The following is a 15687-nucleotide window of genomic DNA, read 5'->3' on the forward strand; positions in this document are numbered from 1 at the left end:
TGAGGTGCCTTGCAGTGAGCAGGGCCTGCATCTGCACGTTGTTCTGGGCCCCTCAAGTGCCGTCGCGGGTCCTGGGGCTCGCGCTTCCAGTGGGCCAGCCGTCAACCCGATGGATCTGTCCAACGGGTCTGTGTGACGTGTTGCCCCTGGTTTGAAACCCCCAGCCTCACGGAGCCCCGGAGCTGAGCCCCGGAGCTGAGCACAGGTACCATATGTTTCCCCCGGAATAGTAAGCAGTAAAAATACACTGTTGAAAATAGCCTGGTTCCCAATTTGGGAGAACAATCTGCCAGCCTCCGCTCGGTGCGATGCTAATTGGTTTGTTTTCTTTGCTCCAATAATCCCTTCCTTGTCAGCACTTTCTTCTTCCCCCCTCTTTCCTGGCTCACTCGTCCCACTCGGAGGCCAAAAATAGCCCACGATCCAGATTGCTGGGCCCCTGGCCAGAATCGCTTCCTCGGCCTCTTTCTCGTACCACCTCGGGGCTGACACTGTCAGAGCCTCGGCCCCAACCGAGGGCTGTGGTGGAGAGGCGACCCCTGTACCCAGAGCCCACTCTGCGTGGGAAGAGCACCAACACTCATTTATTGGCAACGTGGCGCCTACTCGGTGGCAGGCCCTTTGCCCCAGCTGGAGATGTGGCGATGACAAAGACATGGGCCCTGCCAGGCCACAGAGCCTCCTGACTGGAGGGAAAGGCAGACTCACAAAGAGAACCCTGGGGAACGTTGGACTGGAGCTAATGAATGCACAAGATGCTGGGGGAGGGGGCAGGGAGGTACTAGAGTAACTCTGTTGGAGGAGGTGTATCATGAAGGGCTTCCTGGAGGAGCTGACCTTGGAAGTGAGCTTCGGTGGATGAGGAGGTATTTGACTAGAAGAGACCAAGGAGAAGGGTGTCCCATCATAAAAACAGGCTGAACTCATGCTGGGGGCACCTGCAAAGCAGGGCCTCCAAAAGTAAATGTGCAACATTCAGCTTTGCTGAAGTTGTCCAGAATTTGGGGTTCTGAAAGTTCGAAAGAGGTTGTTTTTGTTACACCTGGATTTTGTGTCATTCTGAAATTTTAAGATTTGATTCTGAATTACCAGCGGTGGGATTGGTCCCATGTGCAGTTCAGCCGTAAGAACTGAGCACGCAGCGGTGGTCAGGATGCAAATGGGCTCTGTGGCCTGGAGAAAGCCACCAGGAGCTTGATGTGGCTGACGCCAGGAGCGTGCAGGTGGGAGAGGGGAAGCCGGAGCTAGAGGCAGGGCAGGGACCCTCGTCTGCGTGCCTTTGTCATGCTGTCTTCTCTGCCTGAAACACCCTCCCCCAGGTACACCAATCAAATTTCCATCCGTTCTTCGAGGCCCCTCTGGGTGTTATCTCTTCCAGGAAGCCCTCCGTCTTGCCCTCAGACCTGCCCTGCACCTGGATGCTAGTTTCTTTCCCCCCTGCTCTTCCCCTACAAGCCCTATGCAGACCTAAATCCTTGCTTGACCCTGTGGCTTTTGCAACTGTGCAAGAATGAAGGATGAATGAATGAATGAATGAGCTTTTATTGCTTTGTGGAACTTTGAGTGGTGAAGAGGAGTCAGTGAATGAGGTTTTTTTATGCCTTCTGCTTTCTAGGCTACTTAACATCCCTAGGAATGTTTTCCTCCCAAAGGAGAAAAAGCAAACAGTTCCCTTGGGAGTCTCAAACAGCGATGGACTTGCTCATTCATTCGTTCATGCATGCATGGATTAACTGACAGCTCCGTGTCAGGCCTGTGCTGATGCTCGAGGCACAAAGGCGTGAAGTCATTATCCCGGGCTCCAGGGGCACAGTCTAATGGAAGAGGTGGACAAGTACATAGTTGCATGTAAGAACATTTTGAAAAATGCTCTATGTGAAAAGCTCTTTACCGAGGGGAATCGAGGCTTCCTGGGGGAATGGCTCAGGCGGAGCGGGGGGTGGGGGTCGCTGCCCTGGGCCTGGAGCACGGAGCCCGGCCCGGGTTGCTGAGCGGACGTTGAGTGAACTGTGTTGTTTCCAGCGAGACGTGTGAGAAATCTCGGTGACCCATTTGGTTTTTCCTGATTGTCCAGGAAAGCCAGCGGCCATGTAGAGCGTTCAGAAGCAGAAGGACGGTGGGGTTATGTTGGGGAGACGCAGGAGCCAAAAAGAGCTTTCAGTAGTCAGAGCTGGAGCAGTTTGGGCAACAAAATAACGAAGTAGTATTGAATTACAACTCAAAGCATAAAATAAATATTCATGAGTTCTTGGTGATATAAATAAATAGTTGAATAAATAAATAAATGAGGGAGAAGAGACACATCTCCGTGCAGAAGAATTCCCCATAATGCAGGTAGACACTCCGCCTCCAGGAGGGGAGCCCCCCTCCCCTCCCCCTCCCACTGGTGGGCTGTGAACCGTGACCTCCTCCCAAAGGGAGGGCGTAGGAACCGGGAGGAAACGAGGAACGTTACAGTGGAGAACCTGGCCAGCACGAGCCCCAGCGAGGGCGGCATCAGCAGCGATGAGTCATGTCCCTGGATGTGCTGTGACAAGGACGACAAGCCACCTCTGTGCTCTTCCTCCCGAAAACCCGCCCCCAACCCCGGTATCGCCAGAGAAAAACATCAGACAAACAGCCACGGAGAGGCAATCTACAAAATGCCTGAGCAGTCCCCCGAGAAGACCGAGAAGACCGAGGGGCGTCTGAGAAAGTGTCGCCGCCCGGAGGAGCCTGAGGAGACGCAATGACTGAACATCCTGTGGAACGCTGGATGGGGGCAGCGGGGAACAGAAAAAGGGTAGTAGGGGAAAAACTAGTGAAATCTGAGCCGAGTGGAGTTCTGATAATGCTGACTAGCTCCCACTGGTCATGACAAATGTCTGAAATCCGTGTAAGATGTTAGTCACAGAGGAAACCGTGTGTGGGGTGTGGGCACTCTCTCTACCACCTTGCTGTAAATCTAAAACTATTCTAGAATAAAAAGTTTATTTAAAATAAAAAAAAAATTTCTTTTAACCCCACAGCTTAAAACCAACCACTATTAACGTCCTCCTGCGTTTCCTTCCATTCTTTTTTTTTTTTTATTAAGGTAGAATTGACATACATTATGTTACTTTCAGATGCACAACATAATAATTTGATATTTGCATATATTACAAAATGATCACCACAACAAGTCTCGTTAACATCTGTCACCACACATAATTACAAATTTTTATTCTCGCGATGAGAACTTATAGTACCTACTCTCTTAGCTACTTTCAAGTACACAACACAGAGTTGTTAACTACCGTCGGCATGCTGTGCATTGCATGCCAGGCCTCATTTATTTTATCACCGGAAGTTTGTGCTTTTTGACCCCCTTCACCCGTTGTGCCCACCCCCACCCCAGCCTGTTCTCTGTATCTATGAGCTCGTTTTTTTTTTTTTATTCCACATATAAGTGAGATCATACAGCATTTGTCTTTCTCTGTCTGACTTTTTTCACTTAGCATAATGCCTATAAGGTCCATCTGTGTTGTTGCAAATGGCAAGATTTCATTCTTTTTTATGGCTGAATAATAATCCTTCCATTCTTATTTCTATGCATTTCCCACTGACAAAATTATGCCTACTTTTATACACTTAGCATTGGCAAAATTATAATAGACTTCTTTATTATAATATGGTTGTCAATGTGAAATGTACAGAAATTATACTTGCATGTAATTTTGCACCCTGCCTTATTGCACGAGCGCATAAGCTCCCTCGTCATTAAACATCCTCTGCAAACATTTTGACCCCCTCGCCGTTCTTCAGTTCCCTCCCATTTTTCCTGCATATAAACCACACCACGAGGAACATCTCCAAGCGCGTCTCTGTCCGCCTTTCACGGAGCAAAGTCCCCGAGGACTCAGGCTGCATGAGTGCCGTGTTGGTCTCCTTCAGACCCTCGGTTTGCTGGGAGAGAAGGGTTTTGTCCTAGAGGAGACTAGTAACAAGCTGGGGAGCTCGTTAAGGTTTCCCTGGAAAGAAAGAACCTACCGGGTTATCGCTTGTTCCTGTAAAGACAGGAGATTTGCGCGGCTCATGGATTCCCGCTCCGTGTGCTTAGTTGCCTTCTAGAGGAATGTCGGGGTTTGGGAGGCCATCACAGTGGGGCATCCATGCAGAAGGGGTCTCATGGCCCCACATGCCCCCCCCCAAGAAAGCCAGGCCCGTCTCCAGCCAGGCTAGTCCCATACCCGCCCCACCAGCTCCAGGCCTGGCTCAAATACCCCATCCTGCGTGGACTCACCCCAGAGAGCGTGGCTAAGAGTGGGGTTCTGGAGTCACCCTCAGATCTGAACCCTGGCTCTATCCTGCATGGTATGTGACCTCAGCAGTTTGCCTCCCCTCTCTGTGCCTCAGTTTCCCCATCTGCCACGCAGAGGCAACAATGGCACGAGGAGAACGGCCTCAGAGTTCTAATGAGGACAACCTGACCACACACATGCTACCCCTTCACTGTAAGCTCCCTCTGTGCCTGGCACCACGTTATTTTCCCCATTTTATAGACAGGGAAACTGAGGCACGGAATGGTAAGTAAGCTTGTCTGAGGTCACACAGATACAGAATTTGAACTAGGTTGTCTAGGAGACTTACTGGGTATCCCTGGCCCCCTCTTCTACTAGCACATATGTACGTTCATTCATTCATTCATTCATTCCCTCATTCATTTGTTCCCTAATTCAACAAATGTGCAACGTGCCCAGGCCCTGCAGGGGTAGGGGCAGTGAGAGGGGACAGCCATGAACTCCACAGACATGGCCCCTGGCCAGAGGGCCACAGTCCCTGGGGTAGAGGACACCTCCGTGAAATGTGGTGGACGTGGGGTAGGCAAGTCTGGGTCCCCTGCAGCCTTGAAGCAGGAGTGATGCCCGTCCCCTGGCCCCGGGTTAGGGAGGCCCAAGTGAGGTCAGGAGGCTGAGGTGGTAACGGAGGGCACAGCCGAGGAGGGGTCTCATGTGGCATGGACCAAGCCGGACTTGGCCGGGGCATAAGCGGGACACAAGAAGGATGGGAGCCCAGGAAGGGCCTAGGGACCCGGCCACCGAGATGAGAGGCTCCTTGGGGCTGTGAGGAGCCCTGAGGTTCCACGAGGCCTGTGTGCAGGAGAGCCGCCCCAGCTCCCTGTGTGGGGACTGGCCCTTCCCATGAGGTTGGAGGTGGAGACGGGAGCTCAGCCGGCCGAGAGGCTCCTGCGCTGCAGTGGGGTGGACCACATGGCTCAGGGTCCAGGGGACCTGGATGCGGATGCTCAGAGCTCCTGTCCCTCTCTCATCCTCCAGGCTGGCCGGCCCTCTCTGGCCGCCAGGGAGTGGGCGCCCTCTCACACGCCCCTTTTCTCCACCTCGGACGGTCTCTGTCATTCCACGGTGTGGCAGCAGGGCTGCCCTGTTCTGACCCTGGGCTGGCCTTTCCTGACCTTTCTGTAGGACAGAGGGAAACCCCAGCCCAGCAGGGCTTGTCCCTGTGTGCACTCAGCCAGGAACAGGAAGCCGAGTGAAGGCAGGACCTGAAAGGCACACGGGCCGACTCCCTGAGCGTGAGGGGCCGCAGTCCTGGGGGCCTTCCCTGACCCCCCAGGAGCCCCGCAGCCCTGCACGACTCGCCACGGGGCCCCGCAGAAGCGATGCGCACGGTGGTGTGGGGGCAGAGCTGTCCCTCGTCCTCTCCGGGGTACGCTGTCTGCCCATTTCAAAACAGAGCCGAGCTGGGGGCCTCCCTGAGCTGTCTGCCTCTCCTGTCATTTCCGACGTGCTCCGGGGACGTCTGGTGTGTGAGGGCAGTTGGGGAGTCGCGGACGTCCCAGATCTGACCGAACCACCCAGGCCTCCAGCCAGGACCGGGCAGCAGCCCCCTGAGTGGCCCCCTCTCCTGTGCAGACCCCTCAACGGCCAAGAGGCTGGACGCCGTGCAAACACAGTCAGCTCACACCCCCTCCTGTAGCCTCCCCGGAGGCCACCGCGGCCCCTGACAACAAGGTCCCATTGGCCGAGCTCCCGGCAGGTCCGGTGAGTGTCCAAGGACCACAAACTAGATGACCTGAAACGGCAGGAATTCGTTCCCTCACGGTGCCGCAGGCCACAGGCCCGAAGCCGAGGTGTTGGCAGGGCTGGTTCCCTCTCCCGCGGCTTCTGGCAGCTCCAGCGACTCTCGGCACTCCTGGGCTTGTAGACACATCACCCCATCCCCGTCCCGTGTTCGTATCTCCAGCTTCTCTGTGTCTGTGTCTCCATCCTCTGATGAGGATGCATCGTAGGCTGGAGGCCCACCCAAATCCAGGCTGATCACATCCTGACATCATTGACTTTCACTTCTGCAAAGACCCTGTTCCCAGCAAGGTCACGTTCTCAGCTGCCACGGGTTGGGATGTGGACTTATTTTTGGGGGGGACACATTCAGCCCAGTACAGTGCCCCCAAAGGCCTCCAGAGCCTGACCCTCTGTTACTTCAGTCCAACCTCCCCCTCAGCTGCCTCCCATCTGAGTTCCCTCTCCCCAGCGCCCGCTGTCCGGGTTGTCCCCATCTGGCTCAGTGCTCTCCTCCTGAAGGCATCCCCCACCCCATCCACCCCGTTGTCCTGCTTTCTTTCCTTGGGGCTTCAATCATTGTCCCTGAAACAGCACTTAAGACACAACTGTCGATGGGCTGCCCTGTCTCGCGTGCCCTGCAGACACATCCTTGTCCGCACAAATGCCAGGAGCCTCAGAATCACGGGCGCCGGGGCTCGTGAGCATCTGTGGGATGAGTGACCGGATGCGTGGATGAGTGACCCTGGTTGCCGCCGAGCCACCAGGCAGGCGGGAGGCAGCTAGCGGTTCCTGCCTTGCCCTCCCCGGTGTGCAGAGGGCGAGGCCTCATGTCCCCCTGGCTTTTTATGTTTCAGATCATCCTTGTGAGCTCCTCACTCAGCGACCGGGACCAGAGCCTGTTCCTCAGCACGGACGAGGGCGCCACCTTCCAGAAGCAGCTCATTCCCTTCTCTGTGGAAACGCTGATTTTCCACCCCAAGGAGGAGGACAAGGTCCTGGCCTACAGCAAGGAGAGCAGGGTAAGCAGGGTCCGGGCCTCTGGGACGGGGTCTAGGCCTGAGGAGCTGGGGTTTGAGTCTGTGGGCATGGCGGCTGCTCCTTCAGATGATGTCACAAAGAAATGACAGAGTTTCAATCACATGGGACCCAGAAGCCCTCAGCTGGCTGGGAGGAACTCCGCTGGGGCTGGGGGCACTGGACCCCACATCATCTTCTCCCTGAGGCCCTAGTGGTCCTGGAGCCAGCCACCAGGAGCACACTGGCTTTGCCGAGTCATGTGAAAACTGAGTGGGATGGAGGTGAGAGGCGCACGTGGCACAAACAGGCGCTTGACGCGGGATCAATAGATGGTAGATAATTGTTAGGGTTGTTCCACTCTGCCTCCCCTCTCTGCACACCAGCCACAAGGGCCTTCTTCCGCTTCCGGAACATTCCACACTCCTCCCACGCCAGGCTTCACCAGGCCTTTCCTTCAGCCTGGAATGCTCTTCCACCTTCACCAAGAGGAGTGAATCATCCTTCAGATCGCAAATCAGGTCCCCTCCTGCAGGGGCTGTGTCCACCAGGCCCCCGCAGGGACCCAAGGGCCCCTTCATGGGGCAAAGAGGAGAGCGTGGTAATGGAGGGCTCTTTCCACGGCCTGCGTGGGGTGGGAGGGACCCCGGGACTGGCACAGGCAGGGAGCTGGCCCCACCCCAGGCCCTGAGAGCTGAAGAAGGAGAGTGCCCTAGGGCTGGAAAGGCCCAGAAGGCGACGCAGCCACAATCGTTGTGGGAAAGGCCTGAATTCAGTTCCTGCGGCCACTGAAACAAATGACCCCAGACCTGATAGCTGAAAACAGCAGGAGCTCCTTCTCCCACCGTTTTGGAGACCAGAAGTCCAAAGTCAGTTTCACTGAGCCAAAATCAGTGTGTCTGCAGGGCCACGCCGCCTCTGGAGGCGCTGGGAGGATCCACTCCTCGCCTCTCTGGCTTCTGGCATCCTGTGGCTTGTGAACGAATCGCTCCAATCTTCGAAGGCTGGCTCTTCAACCCTCTCTCTGCTCCGTCTTCACATAGCCGTGTGTGTGTGGAGGTGACATCTCCTCCACCCACCCTGACAATCCAGGGTAACCTCCCCATCTAGAGATCTTCATTGAATCGTATCTGCTAAGTCCTTTTTTGCTCCATAGTGTCACATCCACAGGTTCCAGGATTAGGACTTGGATATATTTTGGGGGCCATTTTTCAGCCCGCCACTCTGCCCAATAGAAGGCAGGGCCCCCAGAGTTGTAGGAAAGGGCCCAGGAGGAGGCCTGGCCCTGGGCGGGGTGACACAGCCCCTCCCACCCGCAGTTGTGCAGTCGGAGAACAGGGGCGGTGCCACCCCAGCCTCTCTCTCCTCCGCCCTCCGGTCTTCAGCTGGTGCCTCCAGTGGGTCGAATCCAGTCAGAGGCCAGAGGGAAGGAGCCTGTGGATGCTGTCTACACAGGCCAGCCCCAGGGCAGAGGAGGGTAGAGAAGGGTGGAGTGTGGGTCTGAGGCAGAGGGAAGCTGTCCAGATCAGGAGCCTTCCTCTGCAGCCCTCCGCCTGTTGGGGCCCCACGTTCCCCACGCCTCCAGATCCCAGTGCCTTTCTTTCCCAAGACTGATCACGATGTGTAATTATACATTTGTGCGATTATTTGATTATTGTCTGCACCCTGCACACACCCTTGGGGTGAGCTCCTTGAGGACGGGGGCTATGTCTGTTTTTTTCACCATTTTATCTCAAGTTCCTGGCTGAAAATATTTGTTGGCTGCATGAATTGAGGATGGGTGGATGGATGGGTGGATCGATGGATGGTGGAAGGATGGGTGGATGGGCGGATGAATGGATGGGTGGGTAAGTGAATGGATGGATGATGGATGGATGGATGATGGATGGATGGATGGGTGGGTAAGTGAATGGATGGATGATGGATGGATGGTGGGTGGATGGGTGGATGGGTGGGTGGGTGGGTGAGTGGATGGATAGATGATGGATGGATGGGTGGATGGATGATGGATGGATGATGGATGGATGGATGGATGAATGAATGCATGGGTTGGGGGTGGATGGATGGTGGAGATGGATGGATGGCAGTTGGGTGAATGAATAAGTGAATGAATGAATGATGAATTTCTATCAACAGGGACCACCCAGGTCAGGGACCTCCAGATGGAGACTTCTGGCTGGCCTGAGCCATGGCTCCCTATAGCACCTGGCCTCCTTGCTGGTCCTTGCTTTAGTGTGTCTGCTCTGACCTGGAATATCCGTTCACACACCATTGGTCAAAACATGTCACGTGCCAAGGCCTGGTCCTCACTGACTGAAGGATGTCCCCGAAATTCCCTGGCCTCACCGGCTGCCTCTGTGCTCCCGGCGCCTTCCTCTGGGACAGCACGTGCTTCTGGGCATTAATACGCTACTTAGCCTTCCGTGTAATTAGACTAAAGCACAATCACAGAGACTTATTTTCCTGCAGAAGTTGACTGCATTGCAATTGCTCCTTAATTTATGGTGCCCTGAAAAGTTAATGGAGCTGAAATCTCGGTTCTTTTCCTTGGTTCTCTTCTGTGACTATAAGGAAAGAAAAAAGAGAGAGAAAAGGCTTAGTTGTGGTTGCAAAACGAATGAGGAATTTGAGGAAATTCATAACAATGATGGGAGGCCTCTCGTTTTTTTGGGCTTTATGGTTTTCAGAGCTCTCTAACTTCCGAGCAGCAGGACGACGTGGCAGGACACTGGCTTGGCTTCCAGCAGACCTGGCGTAGTGGGCAGGCCTCTGCTGCCACAGCGCTGAGTGACACCAGCCCCAAATCCCAAAGGCTCACAGTGACGAGCGTCGTTTCTTGTCCCTGGGTCTGAGTTGGCTGGGGCTCTGCCGGGACTGGCCAGACGTGGCTCCTGGCTCCTGATGGGTTTCAGGTCTCCACTGGTCTCTTATTCTGGAACCAGGGGTTACTGGGGACATGCTGTTCCTACAATGGAGGGCAGGGGCTCCGGGGGGCAGAGGAGCCACACAAGCAGCTGTGGCATGTCTGCTTTGACCTAGAATATGTCAGAGCGAGTCACCTGCCAGCCCCAGAGTCAACAGGGTGGGAGTAAATGCCCGCTCACAGGACTGGCAGGTTTGTACAGAACCAGTGGCCCCTCTCTTTTCTCCCCAGATGCCTGCCCCTTCCTCTAGCAGACAGACCCCACCCCCACCCCCAGACTGCCCCATCCCTACTCTCAGTTCCCTCCTTTATGGCATCGTTATAATTCAGGGCACTCTGAATACCTTATTTGGAGCCTGGACAGCCTTTCCTGGGGGAAAGCCTAACGTGGTGGCCTTTTTTCAAGGCCTGGAAAAGTGCAGTAGGCTCCTGGGATCACAGGATTGGAGGGCCGGGCAGTCCCTTCCTACCCCAGCTCACCGGGGACCACGGGCATGAAATTGACCAACCTGCTTCCCTGTGCTCAAACCTCAGACCTGCTCACAGGCAGGGCCTGGCACTGACCTCTGAAATGTCAACAGACCCACTGTTACGTTTGGTTCTGCCCCCTCAAGAGCCTCCTCTGTTTCCCAGCACTGTGAGGAACTGAGCTGAGCCTGGGACTGCCTTCCAGAAATTTAGAAGGCAAGAAGAAACACCCTGGGAAGCCAATCATGGAAGCCTTCCTGGAGGAGGAGGTTTGAACAGGGGTGGGGTGTATGTCTACTTTTTAATACAACTTCAGAACAACAAAGATGATGGCAAAAGAAAAGCAAGTGCACCTCCACAATCCTCCGCCCTGGTAAAACTGTCTGCGTGTACCCACGCTGAAGGGAAGGGACAGCGCTGTCTGGGGGGCAGGGGTGGGGTGGGACAGCAAGCGGTCTCACGGGAAGGGCCACAGGGAATGTGGCCGTTGCAATGGATGCTGTGAGAGGAGCGGGCAGGTGAGCTGCCCACGGGGCTGTGAGCTTCAGCACCCGGCTTTCCCTCTCTGACCGCAGACCGCTGAAGGGGGAAACTGGGCTTCTCTGAGCAACAGAAAGCCTTGTGAGTCTGAGAATCTTACCCCGCGGCGTGTGTTTCCTTCTTGCTCCGCCCTCCTGTGTCTGACAGAGTCAGGGAAGCACAGGACATTACTCTGGATGTTTCAAGCAGAAAAAGACTCAGCGTGGGGGTTGCGTGCTCTGCATCCTGCTGGGAGGCTGGGAGAGGGGGCTTCAGGCCGGGGCCCCCAGGGTCCTCCCAGAAGCCTGTGGAGCTGTCCCCCGTGGGGAGCTTCTACCTCTGCCCGTGGGGAAGGTGGGGGGCCAGGACCCCCAGTGGACTTACCAAGGTCAGGAATACACGGCTGATGTCGAGGTCCAGGCATCTGAAGTCACCACTCCTGCAGTCCACACTGCTTGGCAATGTCCACAGAGCCACGCTGGACACTGGCCTGCAGCGTCCATCTGCTGCCTCCACCATGACCGCCCCTTCCCTGTCCAGAATGAGAGGAGAGATGCCGGAGCAAGTCCCCGTGAGCTTGCTGGCCGGCAGAAATGGCCCAGGGTGGCAGGAAACGCCTCCACATGGCTTTCGCCTTCCAAACCTCACACAGGTGTGCCTGTCTGACTGGTGCTCTAGCTGCAAGGGAGCCTGAGCAATGTTGATTCGGCTTTCCAGCCTCTGCAGTACGCCGGGGCACCCTGGTGAGGGACGGAAGGATGCTGGGTGCCAACCCCCACCCCCCACACTTGGCTGAGAGCCCAGTGGAGCTGCAGCGCCTCCAGTGGCTGCGTAAGCCCTCCGGGCACGTGATTCTGTGGGTGCACCTCCCCTGACCTCGTCCTACTCCTCTACCTCTCTCCCCCTTGCTCTGACTTCTGATCATTTCTCCTTGTGTCAGAGTGGCCCATGTGTCCTGCGTCACTGCCTCCACTCCTTGCTAGGAGGAGGCATCCTGAGTCGATCAGCCATCTGCTGGAGCGGCCGGCAGTTTTCAGCTGTGGTAACGTGGGTGCCCCTGCAGTGTTTGTTCTGGTTTATTTGCTGGTGTTTGTCCTTTATTAGGCAGAAGTGGTCTATTTCTGTAGCAATTGGCAGTGCACTATGAAATCCCCTCCCCAGAGAGTGGATCGGAAGGGCTCCACACAGTCCTGGGGCAGGCGTCATAGGTGCCCGCGCGTCGGCAATGATGGCGGTGATAATGCCATCCATTAATGCAGAGTTTTATTACTGGCTCCCGGAAACTAACAGCTACAGACTCACTCTTTATTCACTTATTGCCTGAGGATATGGGCAGTGCTCTCCCGATTCGCAGATGGGTAAACTGAGGCATGAAGTGGAAGAGGCTCCAGCCTGGTCACTCAAATGGCCCAGAGAAAGGACTAGAGGTGACCAGCCATCCTTCCCGGAGGGACTCCTCAACCACTGGTACATTATGCTCAGGTCTACAAGATGGGAATTCCTTCTGTAAGTGAACACTGTGTGACCTTGGGCAACTTACTTAACGTCTCTGAGCTTCAGGTCTTTCATCTGTAAAGGGGAAAATTACCGATTGCATGGTGGGGTGTGTGTGTGTGTGTGTGTGTGTTAAATGAAGTAGCGTTTAACAAGCTCTTAGCTCACTGCCTGGCTCCATGAAAGGCCACAGCTGCTGCCAGTGTCACCATTGAGGCCCTAAGGGAAATTCAGTACAGTCAGTGGCTCCAGCCACAGATCTTTACGGAGCACCTCCTATGGGCCCAGGCGCAACTCCACATTCTTAATAAGGTGGGCGAGTTCCTTGCCCTCCTGAAGCATATCTTCTAAGAGATGAGAACTTTTCCAAAATCCCCTTATTTAAATATTAAAGGTGATGATTTCTTATCACGTACCCTAGAGCAGGTGTCAGCTGATGACGGCCATCACCTGCTTTTTTGAATAAAGTTTTATCGGCCCACACCCACGCCCATTTGTTTACAAGCTGTCTCTGGCTGCTTTCCTGCTCCAAAGGCAGAGATGAGTAGTTTCAGCAGAGACCGCATGGCCCACAAAGCTGAAAACATTTACTAGCTGGCCTTTTCCAGAAAAGTTTGCCAGCCCTGCCCTGGAGTCAAATTTGTTCATGCATTCAGCATGCCCAGCAGCGGTGGGTCCCAGGCTAGGCGTGGTGAGAGAGAGGTGACAGGTAGGCTGTGCCCATGAGCAGCTCGTGCTTTGCAGAGAAGCAGGAAATAAAATTCCCAAGACGTGGAGGAAACAAAGCGAATGGCTGTGAGCTTCAGAGGGCATGAGCCCTTCTCTCAGCGGGTGCAGGGCTGTGGGTCAGGAAAAGCTCCCAGAGACGCAGGCAGCCGAGCTAGGCCTGCACCGGGAGGACGTCAGAGGCGGAGGCAGTGGAAGCTAGGCTTCTATTATGGGCTGAATTGTGTCCCCCTAAATCCATAGGTTGAAGTCCCAACCCCCAGCACGGCAGAATGTGACCGTATTTGGAGAAGGCCTTTAAAGAGACAATTTAAGGTAAAATGATGTCATTTGGGTGGGCCCTGACCCAGTCTGGATGGCGTCCTTGTAAGAGGAGGCAATAAAGACACAGACATACAGAGGGATGACCAGGTGAGGACACAGACAGAAGAGGGAGTCAACTTAAAAAGCAAATTTGCCGATTTTATCCTCAAAATGAGTCTATTCAGGACTAGCCAAAAGAATTCCAATCGGGATGTGCATGCTCTGGGGAAATCCACAGAACAAGGAGGGAGCTGCTTTACGAAGAAAAGGGGAGAGGGAGGGAAGTCCACTGGGGGAAGAGTAGCAGGTCCGGGCCACAACCGCTTCTCATTGGCTGAGCTGCAATGTTTCTCATTGGCTGAGCTGCAGCATTTCTCATTGGCTGAGCTGCAGCTTTTCTCATTGGCTGAGCTGAGGCGTTTCTCATTGGCTGAGCTGTGACATTTCTCATTGGCTGAACTGCAGCATTTCTCGTTGGCTGAGCAGTGGCATTTCTCATTGGCTGAGCTGTGACGTTTCTCGTTGGCTGAGCTGTGGCGTTTCTCATTGGCTGAACTGCAGCATTTCTCATTGGCTGAGCAGTGGCATTTCTCATTGGCTGAGCTGTGACGTTTCTCATTGGCTGAGCTGAGGCGTTTCTCATTGGCTGAGCTGTGACGTTTCTCATTGGCTGAACTGCAGCATTTCTCGTTGGCTGAGCTGTGGCGTTTCTCATTGGCTGAACTGCAGCATTTCTCATTGGCTGAGCAGTGGCATTTCTCATTGGCTGAGCTGTGACGTTTCTCATTGGCTGAGCTGTGGCGTTTCTCATTGGCTGGGCTGTTGCCGGTGGGGAGAGAAATCTTCCTTCACAGTAAAGTGGTTGTACTTCCCGTGGGGATGCAGCTCCATCTCCTCCTGGCTGTTGTTCCTGAGGATGTGTGATGGGGTGAGTGCTCCCCCTGCAGCCCTCCCAACTCCAGTTTCGTGAAGGTTTCTTATTAATTTCCATGATGGCTGTCTGCAGGCCAAGGGGAGAGGCCTCAAAAGGAAGCAGCCCTGCCCACACCTTGGTCTCGGACGTCCGGCCTCCAGGGCTGGGAGGAAATAAGTCTGTGCTGTTTAAGCCCCATCCGTGGCACTTTGTTGTGACCGCCCTGGCTGACTAACACACTGTCCCATCAGAGAGAACAGCCGGAAGGGAAGCCTGGGGTGGGGCGGGGAATGCGTGCACCCTGGGGGATGGGAGCTTCCTCTCTGCAGAGCGTGTGGCTTACACCACTCCAGAGGGAGGGCTGGTGCAGAAGGACCCAGGGCAACCACTCCACGCCTTGAATGTCAGGCTGGGGGACTTGAACTCTCGCCTGCAGAGATGTAGACTTGTGTAGCCAGGCTGCCCAGAAAGACAGGAGCTGGCTAGGTCGCGGGGGAGAGGAGGAGGGCTGTTCCAGGCAGAGGGAACAGCATGTGCAAAGGCCCAGAGGCAAGAGAGAGAGAGGAAAAAGTGGGTTCAGAAAACAGCAAACAGTTGAGTGTGGCTAGAGCCTGGGACGTGAGGGAGCTGGAGAAGGGGCACCCGTTCTATGTGGATGGGGCTTGGGGAGCCCTGGAGGGGTTCAGCTGGGCAGGGGCCTGGCGCCGGGTGAAGACGGGCTGAGGGAGATGCAGACTCTGCCTCCTTGAGTAAGGAAATGTAGCAGTTGTGGGTGTTTCTCGTACAGGGGAGAGCACGGAGAGTGGCTTAGCAAAGAAAACTCTCACGGTGGTTTAAGGAAAAGGGACACTGATTTCACTGTTATCACCAGGGTCACAAAGTATCAAGTCAGACAACCATTCAGAATGACTTTCCTTCTAGAGGCTGCGGTGAGCCTGACAGGCGGGAACAGCCGTCCTGAAGGGGGGTACCTTCCCACAAGGCCCGAGGTCAGGAGACAATGTCTGCACAGGGGCTGCTGAGCAGGGCTTCTCAGGTCCGCTCCTGCAGGGCCGAGCGCTCGGATGCTGTTCGCTGGCAACAGGGAAAGGAGGTTCTGACACTGCGAGTTACAGCATGGAAGGGGGCGGGACCGACAGGAGCGCCAGCCCGCGGCGTCACCCTTCGCATCCTCAGTCTCCCTCTTCCCCGTGCTCCCTGAGGCAACACTCCATCTAGGATGACAGCCAGAGTGACGTTCGGCCTGGGGACTTCAGATCTCCCCTTCCAGCTGGCTCCCTGCGGTG

At 55.1% G+C, this 15687-nt stretch overlaps 1 protein-coding gene across 2 annotated transcripts in view; it reads left to right on the forward strand.

The window, feature by feature from the left end:
• The window catches only part of SORCS2 (sortilin related VPS10 domain containing receptor 2), a 485786-nt gene that overhangs the window by 391000 nt on the left and 79099 nt on the right, over positions 1–15687 (forward strand). For both annotated transcript variants that reach the window (XM_070613348.1, XM_070613347.1), the window contains exon 4: positions 6896–7060. In XM_070613348.1, coding sequence (XP_070469449.1) covers positions 6896–7060 — 165 coding nt within the window. The remainder of the gene's footprint in view (positions 1–6895; positions 7061–15687) is intronic.

Source organism: Equus przewalskii, chromosome 3, assembly GCF_037783145.1.
Source record: "Equus przewalskii isolate Varuska chromosome 3, EquPr2, whole genome shotgun sequence".
In the NCBI taxonomy this organism is placed as follows: Eukaryota; Metazoa; Chordata; class Mammalia; order Perissodactyla; family Equidae; genus Equus; species Equus przewalskii.